Source organism: Aegilops tauschii, chromosome 5 (assembly GCF_002575655.3).
Source record: "Aegilops tauschii subsp. strangulata cultivar AL8/78 chromosome 5, Aet v6.0, whole genome shotgun sequence".
NCBI lineage: Eukaryota > Viridiplantae > Streptophyta > Magnoliopsida > Poales > Poaceae > Aegilops > Aegilops tauschii.
The window spans coordinates 506,776,930-506,790,125 of NC_053039.3; the positions used below are offsets into that span (position 1 = coordinate 506,776,930).

The 13,196-nt window shown below is 48.9% G+C and overlaps 2 protein-coding genes across 2 annotated transcripts; both read left to right on the plus strand.

Annotated features, from left to right (window-relative positions):
• The first annotated feature begins 780 nt into the window (after window positions 1-780).
• On the plus strand, window positions 781-2,275 carry LOC109765342 (strigolactones hydrolase CXE15-like). The gene has a single exon (XM_020324137.4). The coding sequence runs from the start codon at window positions 1,078-1,080 to the stop codon at window positions 2,032-2,034; it is 957 nt and encodes a 318-aa protein (XP_020179726.1). The 5' UTR covers window positions 781-1,077; the 3' UTR covers window positions 2,035-2,275.
• Window positions 2,276-5,298: 3,023 nt separating this feature from the next.
• On the plus strand, window positions 5,299-11,971 carry LOC109765341 (probable glutamate carboxypeptidase PLA3). Its single transcript, XM_020324135.4, has 10 exons — window positions 5,299-6,331; window positions 7,334-7,576; window positions 8,320-8,472; window positions 8,726-8,794; window positions 9,797-9,884; window positions 10,347-10,430; window positions 10,638-10,726; window positions 11,025-11,138; window positions 11,456-11,590; window positions 11,703-11,971. Exons 1-10 carry the CDS (start codon window positions 5,393-5,395, stop codon window positions 11,925-11,927), a joined length of 2,139 nt encoding a protein of 712 aa, XP_020179724.1. The 5' UTR covers window positions 5,299-5,392; the 3' UTR covers window positions 11,928-11,971.
• The last annotated feature ends 1,225 nt before the right edge of the window (window positions 11,972-13,196 follow it).

Consider the following 13,196-nt stretch of genomic DNA (forward strand, 5'->3'; position numbering starts at 1 on the left):
AACTTTGAGGAGTGCCATAGCTTGGTGGCACTCCAACTCGGCGCCATGACTCTGAGGGCAACACTAGCCGAACCCTCAAATATTTTCCTCCAATTTCCTCTTAAATCTTAACTTCTCAATTACGAGGAGTTATAAAAATGTGTGAAGCTAACCGAATCCTGAAATTTAACTCCTCAAATCCAATTTGTGCGCAAACATCTCATTCAAAACTCAAAATTGAAATTAAATTGTGACCACATAGTGCATAATCATACATAATGATTCAGAACACAACATCATAGTTCATAATTAAAGTAGATAGCTCTTACATAGAGGTAAACTAAAGCTAAAGCAAGCACTAATCCTGAGTCGGGGGCGAGGTTTATGGGTCCCCTGCCAGAGCACCAGCGCATCGACGGGGTCACTTGAGTTGTCGTTGGCGAGCTGGTTGAATAATGCATCACACTCGTGATCCTCCTCGGCCAAGTACCGGCGGTTGGTCCTCGCCTTGCTCTCGTCGGCGATGAATTGCTTGAAAGCTCGCTGGCGAGCCGGGCGACCGCCACCATGTTGGCACGCTCCATCGCCCGGTGGTCCACCTCATCGAACGCGCGCTCATGGCGGATGTGGTCATTAGCGTTCGATTAGACATGCCAATCACTGAAACAATCACTGACCAGTAACACCTAACCAATCACTGATTATCTGAAGATGAGATCTTTGCTCAATTTCGGATAAAAAATGCCCAAACTAGCTCACATCGTTCATGTTGTACTCCCTCCGTTTCATAAAGTAGTTCGTATATTTTTTGAGAATCAAACTTTATAGATTCTGACCAAGTTCATATGGAAATGGAAAAAAATATAGATCAAGAATACCAAATACATATCCTCGGATACATCACAAGACGTACTTTCATATTGTATATATTTGTATTGTAGATATAAATAATTTTCCTTATAAACTTGATCAAAGTTTATGGAGTTTAACTTTTCAGAATATCTATAAGTACTACTGGCCGCCGGCTAGCCTACCGGACTAGTGGCATCAGTGGTCAAAAGTAAACTGCCTCAGCCAAGTTCATAGCCCCATCGCCGCATGGCGTCCTCCTCGCCGCCGCACGTCGTGGAGGATATGCGCCCTTTCCTCCAGCTCCTCAGCGACGGCACGGTGATTCGTTTCCCGGACTACAACCCGCTCCCTTCCCCGTCCCCGCCGCCCGACCAGCCCGTTGTCGAGTGGAAGGACGTCGTGTACGACGCCGACCACAACCTCAAGCTCCGCGTGTACAAGCCACCGGCGGCCTCCTGTGGCGAGAAGCTCCCGGTGCTTGCCTACTTCCACGGCGGCGGGTACTTCATGGGCAGCTTCGAGATGCCCAACTTCCACGCCTGCTGCCTCCGCCTCGCCGGCGAGATCCCGGCCGTGGTGCTGTCCGCGGACTACCGCCTCGCCCCGGAGCATCGCCTCCCCGCGGCCCTCGACGACGCGGCGACCTTCCTGTCCTGGGTGCGCGGGCAGGCGGCGGCCGAGAGCGCCGACCCCTGGCTCGCGGGGTCGGCGGATTTGAGCCGGGTGTTCGTTTGCGGCGACTCGGCCGGCGGGAACATCGTCCACCACATGGCCGTCCGTCTCGGGCTGGGCAGCCTCAGCCTCGACCCCGCGCGCGTCGCCGGGTGCGCGATGCTCTGCCCGCTGTTCGGCGGGGCGCCGGCGTGCGACCAGCTGTGGCGCCTGGCGCTGCCGCCGGAGTCCACGAGGAACCGCCACCACCCGCTGGCCAACCCATTCGCGCCCGGGAGCCCGGCGCTGGACGGCCTCGTGCTCCCGCCGATGCTCGTGGTGGCCGCCGAGCGCGACCAGCTGCGCGGCCCAACCGCGGACTACGTCGCGAGGTTGAAGGCGATGGGGAAGCCGTTGGAGCTCGTGGAGTTCGAGGGGCAGGACCACGGGTTCTTCGTCATCGAGCCGTACGGCGACGCCGGAAGCGGCGTGGTCCGGGCCGTCAAGCGATTTGTGTGCGACGACGGCGGGGCCACCGCCGTCTCCAAATGATTTGATTTGGAGATCGGCTAGACCCGTGGTCCGGTTTTACAGTTCTCTCCTGGGTTTTGCGATTCAGTTACGAACTTCTACTACTATCTCTCTTTGTTTTACTACTACTAAAACATGTGAAAGAAAATTCTACTCCTAGTAGCTTTACATGGAGACACACAGGCACTGCTGTGAGGAGTTTCTTCCGTGAGAGGTGTATGCAAAATTGCAAACGCAATGCAGTGCAAGATGCAAAACACAATCTATTTAGGGGACTGCTACGCGTCGGCCGAAAAAGATCCGCCGCCTAGCGAGTCGTTGGATCTAACACAAGCTAGTGCTGAACGTCTTCCTCTACTCCGCAACAAAGACCATGTTGCGGAAAAATTTGCAACATATGTCATGTTGCAGATTATTTTTTTTGCAACAGAGGTTGTGTTGCGGAATTTTTTTGCAACAGAGGTCTTCTTGTAATTTTTTTTTACAATAGAGATCTTGTTGCAGAAATTTTTCTGCAATAGAGATGATGTTGCAAAAACTTGTCTAAGTTTTTTTTTCTCGAATACGCACGAGTGTGCGTATCATCTTTTATAGAAGGGAGGGGGTAAGAACCCGAACCACCATTGTTGTTACAGAGTTTTAAGCGCTACAGTAACAACAGCACGTAATGTACAATCCACCGTTCCACCTACAAACGCGGCGAACGGGACTACTCACTTCCTACTCACCCTACCAGAAGAGATCAAACATACTATCCACTTCGCCCTTCAATAAGCTCGCCTGCTGCCAAGCCTTACCGGAATCCGTGACGATGCGCCCAACTACCTGCTGAAGTGATGGAGCGGCGCCATCAAACACAATTGCATTCCTGTGCTTCCATAACTCCCAAAGCCCCAGGGTGAGGAGCGCCCGTATCTCCTTCGGCTTGTGGACACTCGACGTTCGTGCTACACACCAATCCTTTAGGTTGTCTTGGGCCGTTGGGGACCACTGCGGCTTCCCCAAGGCCGAGCACAGAGTTCTCCAAACTGATCTAGCGAACACGCATGTCAGAAGAATGTGATCAATGGTTTCGTCCTCCTGGTCGCAGAACGGGCAAGCATCCTGATGCGGGAGGCCGCGACTGGCAAGTCTGTCTGAAGTCCAGCATCTGTTTCGCAAAGCTAGCCAGGTGAAGAAGCGGCACCGGAGAGGAGCCCGAGATCGCCAGGAAAAATCCGCCGTCGGCGCCACCTCCTTACCAACAAACCTTGCCGCATAGGCAGACCGTACCGAGAAATTGTCCGTTCGTTGCCCATGCCCATGTAATGGCGTCGGGGACGTGCTCCTGGAGCTAGATCCCTTGTAGTCGCCGCCAAATCTCCAGATAGTCCAGCAGAGCCTCATAGGCCATGTCGGGGCAGATGTCCCGAGTCCATGAGCCAAGAGAAACGGCTTCATGTACTATGCGCGTGCTCCTTGCTCGTTTTGAGATCCTTTCATAGATTCCAGGGGCAAACTCCTGAATTCGCAGTCCATGTAGCCAGCGATCCTCCCAAAAGAGAGTTTACTTCCCATTTCCAAGCGTCACCTTGGTAGCCGCTGCGACTAATGCTAGGGATTCCTTGGGGAGGACAAGCTTGAACTCCGCCCAAGGTCGATCGCTGTCCACCCGACGTAACCAGGCCCAACACTATTGCTGTTGCAAGATAAGATAAAGGGGCACATGGTTGCTAGGGAAATAACGAACGTGTGCAATCATGCGTCAGTAGTCCTGGATTAAGGGCGATCCAATGGCTGCGCTGGTGGCGGCACTCTCTGCGCGATCAACCGACGGAGTCTTAGCGTTTCCCATATATTTATCTAAATATATTGTTTAACTGAAACACGGTAGCAATTCAAAGATCAAACCAAGAAAATAGTATGTTCATAGTTTGTAATCCAAAGATTATCTCGACATCAGTTTACTACATGGTCTATAGCTTGGAGCCAAAATTAGCCTCTAAGTATTTGCAATTAGTACACAGAAACCAGGTTTAGATATGAAGTTGAATATACAAAACTAATTATTCTGTATTTGCAATTCAATATAGAAGAAAAACTTCACCATCATGCATTGTTGATTGAAGTTGAATGGGCAACCAAGTAAAACGCATACATAGCCAAGACCACTGCCCAAGCCATCATGAAAGAAACCAATGACCCAACCGATCAAGAAAAGAACCACCAAAAAAAAATTAGAAGTGGGTTTGGAGAAAGAGATGGGAGGAGGAGAGGGCGAAGCGAGAAGGTGCGGCGTGGAGGCTCCGATTACCGGTCCGGCAGGGCATAATTTTTTGCACAGACTGCCGGACTGATATTTTTTGTGATGAAACATGCAAAAACTATAAGCATACTTGTTTCTTTTTGGTTATGATCGGTTATGTTATCCGGTGCTGGTGTGATTCAGGGGCGCTATGGGTGGGACTTTATTTGAATTTGAAATTGCCGGCATATATATAGAATAGTGTTGGATGGCCGGTTTTTGTATCCGTGTTTATGGACTGATCCCTGCCCGTAGACGGATGCCGGAATAAAATTTGTTGATCAGTGTCAGAGAGAAGGAAAGATATAAGAGGAGTGAACAACATGGGACACCGGACTGCGGATTGAATCGAGCAGTAAACCACAACTATTCACCTCACAGCCTCTGCTAGCCAGAGTCGTCTCATCCAAAGTGACATAAAGCACATGCCCATGGATAAACGACGAGCACGCACACACACCTTTGTTCGCCGCGAGACGACAACCAGCACGTCCCATTCTTCCACGTGCGATGCCCTATCGGTCTACAGAGCAGGCACCGAGAGCATCCGAAAGCCCAAAACGCACCGACCTGCCTGCCACAGCCCACAGGTGCGCCGGTCGCTGTCCTCTGTCCGTGCCCCGCTCCCTCTCGGCAGTCGGCACGTCGCAAAGGGAGCTCGCTCGCGGGCGGCGGGGCGACAGCCCGCGCCCCCACACACATCGCTAGTGGGCCGAGGTGCGCCGCGCACCGCCCCAGCCGGCCAATCGGCGCAGCGCAGCCGGCCCCGCCGCCGGCACTCGCTCCGAGTGGAAGCTCCCCGGGACCCCCGCTCGTAGTAAAGCCTAGTACTCGTACGTTACGCACGTACTCTTACTTATCTGAAGAAACGGCAATGGCGAGAGCATGCATCTTCCCATCCACAACGTACTCCTACGTATAGGACCACCAGTATACTGTAGTAAGTAGAGTACAGGGTACTGCGATGGCGAGCCGCGCTAAAGTTGGTAACGGCCCCCTTTCCATGGCCGTAAAAGCCGCGCACGGGTGGTGGGCGCGCCCCCGAAGCCCGCTGGTGTTCCGAGCCCCCACACGCTCAGGCTCAGCCGCCGCGAAATGCCGCACGCCTCCTCGCCGTCTTCCTCGCCGCGGCCGCTCCGCCTCGCGCGCCTCCTCCTGCCCTTCGGCCTGCTGCTCCTCGTCTCGCTGCTCGTGCTCCACGGCCGCCCGCCGGGGACCCGCCCCGGCCAATCCGGCACCGACCCTGCCGCGCTCTTCCTCTCGCTCTCCCCGGGGGCCAACGCCAGCATCGCCGCCGACCTGCTCACTCTCACGTCGGGGCCGCACCTCGCGGGCACGCCCGGGGCGGCGGGCGTGGCCGCGCACGTGCTCTCACGGCTCCGCGCCGCGGGGTTAAGGACGCTGACCCGCGAGTACGCACCGCTGCTCTCGTACCGGGCGCACGCCTCACTCGCGCTGCTCGCCGCCGACCGGTCCCTCCTGGCGCACCTGTCGACGGACGAGCCGGCGGACCCGGGCCGCCGCGTCGTGCGGCCCTACCACGCGTATGCTCCCTCCGGTGCGGCCGTGGCGGAGGCGGTGTTCGTCAACCTGGGCCGCGAGGAGGACCTCGCCGCGCTCGACCGGCTCGGGGTGTCCCTCCGCGGCCGCGTCGCCGTGGCGGTCCGCGGGGGCGGGTACCGCGGCGGGGTGGTGGCGCGCGCCGCGGGGAGGGGCGCCGTCGCAGTGCTCATCGCCGGCCGCGCGGACGGCGGCGTCGAGAGGGGCACAGTCCTCCTGGGGGGCCCCGGCGACCCGCTCACGCCCGGCTGGGCCGCGGCGGACGGCGCGGAGCGGCTAGGGTTCGACCACGAGGCGGTCCGGCGGCGGTTCCCGACGATCCCGTCCATGCCGGTGTCGGCCGACACGGCCTCGGCCATCGTGCGGAGCCTGGGCGGGCCGGCCTTGCCGGCGGAGTGGCGCGCGGGGCTCGGGCTCGAGGGCCACGCCGGCGGCGTCGGACCAGGCCCCACGCTGGTCAACTTCACCTACCAGGTATTCAGGTGTACATAGGCATTGGTTTGGTATTTTGCTGTCGCCATGTACAGACAGAGGCGGACAAGAAGGACGCGAAAACGGGAAATTCCGTCGACCGACCACCTGAATTTTGGGGTTTCCATAGATAGGCTGCTAATTTGACCCATTTTTGTTAGGAACTCACCGAGGTTGACGTTTGCTTAATCTGGTAGAGTGTGTGGTCTGTGGCCTGCATCTGTATTGTACATTTGTACTACTGCTACTACCAAATTTAAGCAGGGAATTACAGTGACTCATGTCGTTGTCGACCTCACTATTTGGGATATGGTTCCAGCGGTCCTTGCATCTTTTGATCTTTTTCCATGGTAAAGCAAAGACTGTCAAATAGCGGCTCTGTTTGGTGTTTAGTGCGCCCCCAGGTAGTTTTTGCTGCCAGTACAGGTTGGTTGGCTTTCTGAAGATTATTGTTACGGATACACGGTGAAGGGAGCTTGGATGCCTCCTTCTTTTGCTGTGTATATACTTCCTCACTTTATTCATGAAAGGCAGATAATGGCTTCCTTGTCTGCCCACATTTATCGCATCTTTGCTCTCCTCCATTTGTAAGTCACTAATATATGTAGAGTGGTAATTTTTGCTTCCCTTTCTCATGGTTCCATAACATCCTTAATCCTTTCGCATTCTCAGAATATGGATTATAATTTGTGAAGGGAGATTTTTCTGGCGATATAGCAAAGTAATTTGAGTATGAAATAACAGAACATTTCGGTGCTGTAAATTTTGCAACCTTTGGGTGACTTTGTTCTGTTGATGATGTATACCATTTTGTCATTTTTGGGTGGGCCAGGTAGTGCTGGACAAACAAAAGGCCATATAATTGCCGTACGTTCATAAGTATTTTCTTTGGAGTTTTGTGTTGTTGCATCTCCTTTCAAATACTACTTGTACCTCATCGACAATATTCAAGCTCATGGTGGCTTTAATTTCTGAAAAAACGGTCTTCTCATCTCTGTTTTTAAGGAGGACAGGAAGATGGCTACGATAAAGGATATTTTTGCTGTCATAAAAGGACGCGAAGAACCTGATCGTTACGTGATCCTTGGGAACCACCGAGATGCATGGACGTATGGAGCAGTTGATCCTAATAGTGGGACAGCTGCGCTTCTTGATGTTGCTCGCCGTCTTGGAATAATGCTGCGGTCAGGTTGGACACCACGGAGGACTATCATTCTTTGTAGCTGGGATGCTGAAGAGTTTGGAATGGTAAGTCTGTATCAACAGAAGATGATAAGATGCTTGGTTTGAAAAACATGATCTACGTAACCATAGGATATGTGTATAGTAGTGTGGGGACATGTGCCCCCCTCCCCCCGGCCCTCACTAAATTTGAAACTGTACGTGCACTTTAGAGTTAAGGCATGCTGGTCATTTGTAGCAAAATTCATAAGGTGGTAAACTGGCTGTCACAAATGTGAAGCTGCATCGACCTTAAATGTCAATATATGTGTGTCTATGTTGCAAGAATAATCATGTAATCATGTGGCGGTCAATAGTGGCATGTTTGTGGTAGGTACAATTCAAAATATCAGAATAAGGTGGCAAGCAGTTGAGGTTGACTAATTTTTTACCTACATAATCAGCAAGTGTTTTTTTTGCAAAATAATGGTCTGATTATGTGGCTGTTGGTAGTGGCATGATTTGCAATACTCACAATTCAAAAGATCAGAACAAGGCAGATGTTGGTTAGAGAAAAAAAAGAACAAGGCAGATGTTAAGTTTTATGGATTTCTGATATTGGATCATTTGCAAATCATTTTCTTGATTTTATTGATAGCAAAATCATGACCACATGAAGTTGTTATGTGCTATCTAGTTTTAGGCTGCTCAAAATTCTGAGTAAAAGATTCTTTTACTTGATTTACTTTGTTAATTTATTACAACTCCCAAGACTCATTTACTTTTTGCTACACTTGCTTTTTCTATATTTTGAAGGTTCTTTTTTCCAGATCGGGTCAACTGAATGGGTCGAAGAGAACCTTGGAGATCTTCAATCCAAAGCTGTAGCTTACTTGAATGTTGACTGTGCTGTGCAAGGCATGGGGCTTTTCGCTGGTTCTACTCCCCAGTTGGATAAGCTCTTGATCGATGTTACAAGACAGGTAAAAAGAAATTATTTTACTCTTGCATTCTTCTCTGGCTCAAGTTCACTTTTAGCTAACAGTAGCAATTTCTTACACATGGTTCTGTTATAAAACCTTTGTTAGTACCTGCATGTTTCCCGCATATGGTTGAAACTAGTTAGCTTAACCATCGTTATGTAGGAAATATCATTACGACATCAGCGTCACCGTGGTATGAAAGAATTGGAATGAGTAGATGAGATTTATTCTATTTCAAACCTGTTATTTCCAGGTAAAGGATCCAGATGTTGAAGGAAAGACAGTTCATGATACATGGAGTACAATGAATGGCGGCATCAATGTAAGAATTATGATTGTTTAATTTCCCCCCTGCACATAGTATTGTGGTTGGACTACAATTCGATGTTGTCTCTTGTCTCTAGTTGCTCTAAAATGGTTAAAAGGCAAATGAGAGTTTCACAACAGCGCCACATAGAGGTCACGGTTTGTCCTCTGCATGCAAGTTAACTGTGACCATGTTGACATCACGTCTCATTTGTGGTCTCATAATTTTCTTACTGATCTCGTTGACTATCGTGCATTATGATGCTAGTAAGGGGACAGACATAGTGTGCTGCCATTGGGAGCAGTTGTCCCAAATGCGTATGAGGTCTTTATAGATCATAGTGGGCGAACACACGCCTCTCCCTAAATTTGGCTACTACAATCTACATTGTCGAGGTCAACTTTTTATTCAAATCAGCAGTCACGATGACAGCCAGACCAAAGGAACGCAAATGCAGCCACTTCCCGTTTTAAATGATGTGTATTTCTAATCCGAGCAATACTCCGATCTTTACTAAAATAGGTGGTATAAAAAAACACAATATAGTTATCTAATATATTGTTTAACTGAAACACGGTAGCAATTCAAAGATCAAACCAAGAAAATAGTACATTCATAGTTTGAAATCCACAGATTATCTTCACAGCAGTTTACTACATGGTCTATAGCTTGGAGCCAAGATTAGCCTCTAAGTATTTGCAATTAGTACGCAGAAACCAGGTTTAGATATGAACAAATGGCTGCTAGTTGGAATTTTGGCAGATTTATCTTTTGAAACTGGTCTAATCTCCGTTGAGTGTGGTACATATGATCAATTAATAAACCACTTTGGTCTTACCGATCATGCTCGCGTAATTCAGAAAGGTTTCCTCCTCATTTTGCCTCGAGAGCGCCTCTTTGCTAATGTAATCACGGACAATACCCACACAGAATAATTGTATTGAGATGATTGCAGTTAGTACCTTGCTTGTATTCTAGGTGTTTGGATTTATTTCTGAAGATGATCTCAATATGCAGATAGAGAGACTTGCCAGAACTGATTCTGATTTCGCCCCATTTCTCCATCATGCTGGAATTCCTTGTGTGGACTTGTACTATGGAAAAGGTATTTGAGTACATTTAATTCAATGGTTGCTCCAAGATTCTTGTTGATATTTGATACGAAATCATACCTTGTGATCTCCGCTGTCTTACTCTTACACTTCAGCATATATGTAGTTTGAGGGGAAAAAACTGTCCTTTTTCCAAATAGAAACTACCATATTTTCATCTCTTTCAGAAGTCAGATCTTGTATAATTTTGAGTTTCAGATAGCCCAATATGGATTCCTTTCGAATAAATGCCAATTTTAGTATAGTTACTGCATATCAATTTTTTATGTATTTTGTTTGGGTTATAAAATCCAATTTTTTAAAGTTATGTATGCGGATAATTTCTTTTGTTTCCATATTTTTCCTGGTCAGCCTTAATAGGCAGATGGAATTTACTTCCTCGCTCTATCTTTTCATACCACGTGTCCTATTGATTCTGTTAATCATCATCACTAACCAGAGTACTACTGATACAGAATTTCCTGGATATCATACTGCACTTGACTCTTATATCTGGATGGAAAAGCATGGTGATCCATTGTTTCTTCGTCATTTGGCTAGTAAGTAGCAGCACGATCTATCAAAATGATATGAGTGCCTTACAATTACAATTTTGTTGGTCAAGAGTAAGAATGCACATGGACTGTGGCCTACAGAACTGCACATATGGTTGTGGTAGATTTTGACTGGTGCTTGAAAAATGATTTCCGCAAGCATGTATAATAGTAGTCATCAGACCCACTTATTTGACTTTTCCACTTCATCAGTTACCGAAATTTGGGGACTACTAGCGCTTCGCTTGGCAAATGATCTTGTGTTGCCTTTTGATTACCACACATATGCCTCACAGTTGCAGGTACAGTAATTATTTTTCAGAATTATGATAAGCATATTCATTATTGTTGGGCATTTCTTTCTCTGTCTTCATAAGATGCTACACACATTAGTGCTTCTTCCTTGAGAGGATTGACCTCCAGATCAGGGATTAACTCTCATTTAACACATCATATCTACAAATTATAAATAGGTCTATGCCCAATTTGGCAAATCTGGTCTGTCAAACACATAATAAGCCATGCGTGTATTACTATGGCAACAGTGTCCCGATGTAGCGTGTTTGTTTTAATGTACACTTGGAATTCGTAACATTACAGGAGCATACAAATGTACTTGCTGACAGGATGAACAATAGTCAATCAGTCAGTGTCATAAATGGATTCATCAATGATCTTTCCAGTGCAGCTACAGAAGTTCAGAAGGAGGCAAAGGTATGTTGAGGCTATACACACTTTATTGTATTTTTCCTTTGTATTGCGCCATTGTAATTTTTTGTTCGTGTACTTGTGTTTCTTATTTTCGTTTGGACATTGTCGGGCTCCAAGAATATGCACTTCTGTTGTCAAATGCTTAAGCAGATTCGCATGTTTGCCTCAGTTATGGTCAATGACCACTGAGTTACCGTTGAAGCTTTGCCAGAGTAGTCCAGCACAATATTTTTTTTTAACACTATCAGGCCACGGTTAATGAAATGGTTTGGGTGTGAAATTTAGTGGTTTACGCTGTTGATTTTTGGTATCAAATCCAGGAACTAAAGCTGCTGGATATACACGATGGACGCGGTCTTATAAGGAGGCGGCTGTTGAACGACCGCCTTCTGCTAGCCGAAAGAAGCTTCCTGCACGCGGAAGGACTCCAAGGAAGAACATGGTACAAGCATCTGGTGAGCAAACCCTGCGCCAAGTGACGCAACAATGGCGCCAAGAATAACTTGATCATATTTCTAGCGACTATGAGCACGCCTTTCCAACAACAGTTTATTTGTTTATTCGTAGATGTACTCGCCACCGGAGGACTACGAGAGCGAGCTCTCGTTCTTCCCGGGGATCGCGGACGCCATCTCTCGGCGAGGGAACCAGAGCACGAGACAACGGCAGGCGGCGGTGCGGCAGGAGCTGTGGAGGGTCGCCATGGCGATCCAGAGGGCCGCAAATGTGCTCAGAGGTGAATTTGGCGCACACAACAAACCTATAAATTTCAGTGTCTCCATGGCTCCGTGAAATCAGAGTATAAATAAATAAAATCGTTCTGTTTCTCGTAGAAATGAGAGCATATCAGCGCAGTTTCCCCCTGCCATGATTCACATGAGCCATCCGGCAGTCAGGCATTCCAACGCGGTCCATCAAAACGCCGCTAAACTTCCTGCAAACCGTATTCCTGCAAACCGCAAGCAAACTTGGAGAGGTTTGTGTGTGTTCGGACCTCCGCCGCGTAGGGACACCCTGGGCCCAACCAGAAACACCACAAAGCCCTACTTTTGTCCCTCCACCCTCGCTGCATCTGCATAGTCTGAGACCGACACCGTTGTCGTACCACCCACTCCGACGCTATACCACCCACTTTGCTGCACAGGCCTTGCCGGACCTCTGTCGCTACCCATGGGTCTGACACAAGGTTAGAATCCCCTGCGAAAGGGCGACAAGCTCCGACTTGCGGCCTTACTTGCAACCCTGGTCTTGCCGTAACACAGGTACCCTCCGCCCCTGCACATTGTGGTCCATGACAGACACCACGTCTGGCAAGTGTTCAATCAAATGTCATAGCCAAATTTATTGATTTTATTGTTGTTTACTTTAAAGTGAACACAATGAATTTGGTTGTGGAGTACTTCTATGTCGCGTTCATGGATTCAGCCTCCTCAGATGAGGATGAAATGGTGACGATGCATGCGGTTATTGGAGATGCCCAACATGCATAGGATCAATCAAGGGGCATCGAGTGATGAATCGACAAAGGGCATGGGGCATATGATGTGGATGGACGACTACTTTGTCCCTGATGTGCTATTTGAGTCATTTTTCCGCCGTCGATTCCAGATGAGCCAAAGTGTATCCGATCGCCTCTATAATGGTCTCCGGGCCTATGAGTACCACTTCCTCTTAAAGAAGAGCAGCCGAGATATGGAGGAGGCATCCGATGACGAGCCGACGTCCCTGCCCACGCAGGCGCACTTCAACGTCGTCATGGCGGAAGAGCATCCGAATGCAAACGTGGGACCCTTCCAACGGAGTCCATGCGACAGACTCCGGTGACGAAGAGTAGAAGGTAGAACAGAAATGCGACCAAGTCTGATGTCGCATGTGGGTCGTGTTCCACGTTCTATTCTTCCCCTCCCACCGCTGCACTTCCTGGGGCTCGCATCTGTTGAGCTTGTTGGACACGGGGAATACATGACGTGAAACACACACACCTCCACGGTTGATGAAGATTTAGACCAGGTTAAAACAGCGTCGTTCGTTTTTGTTTAGTTGAAAGATATATGCCAAAAA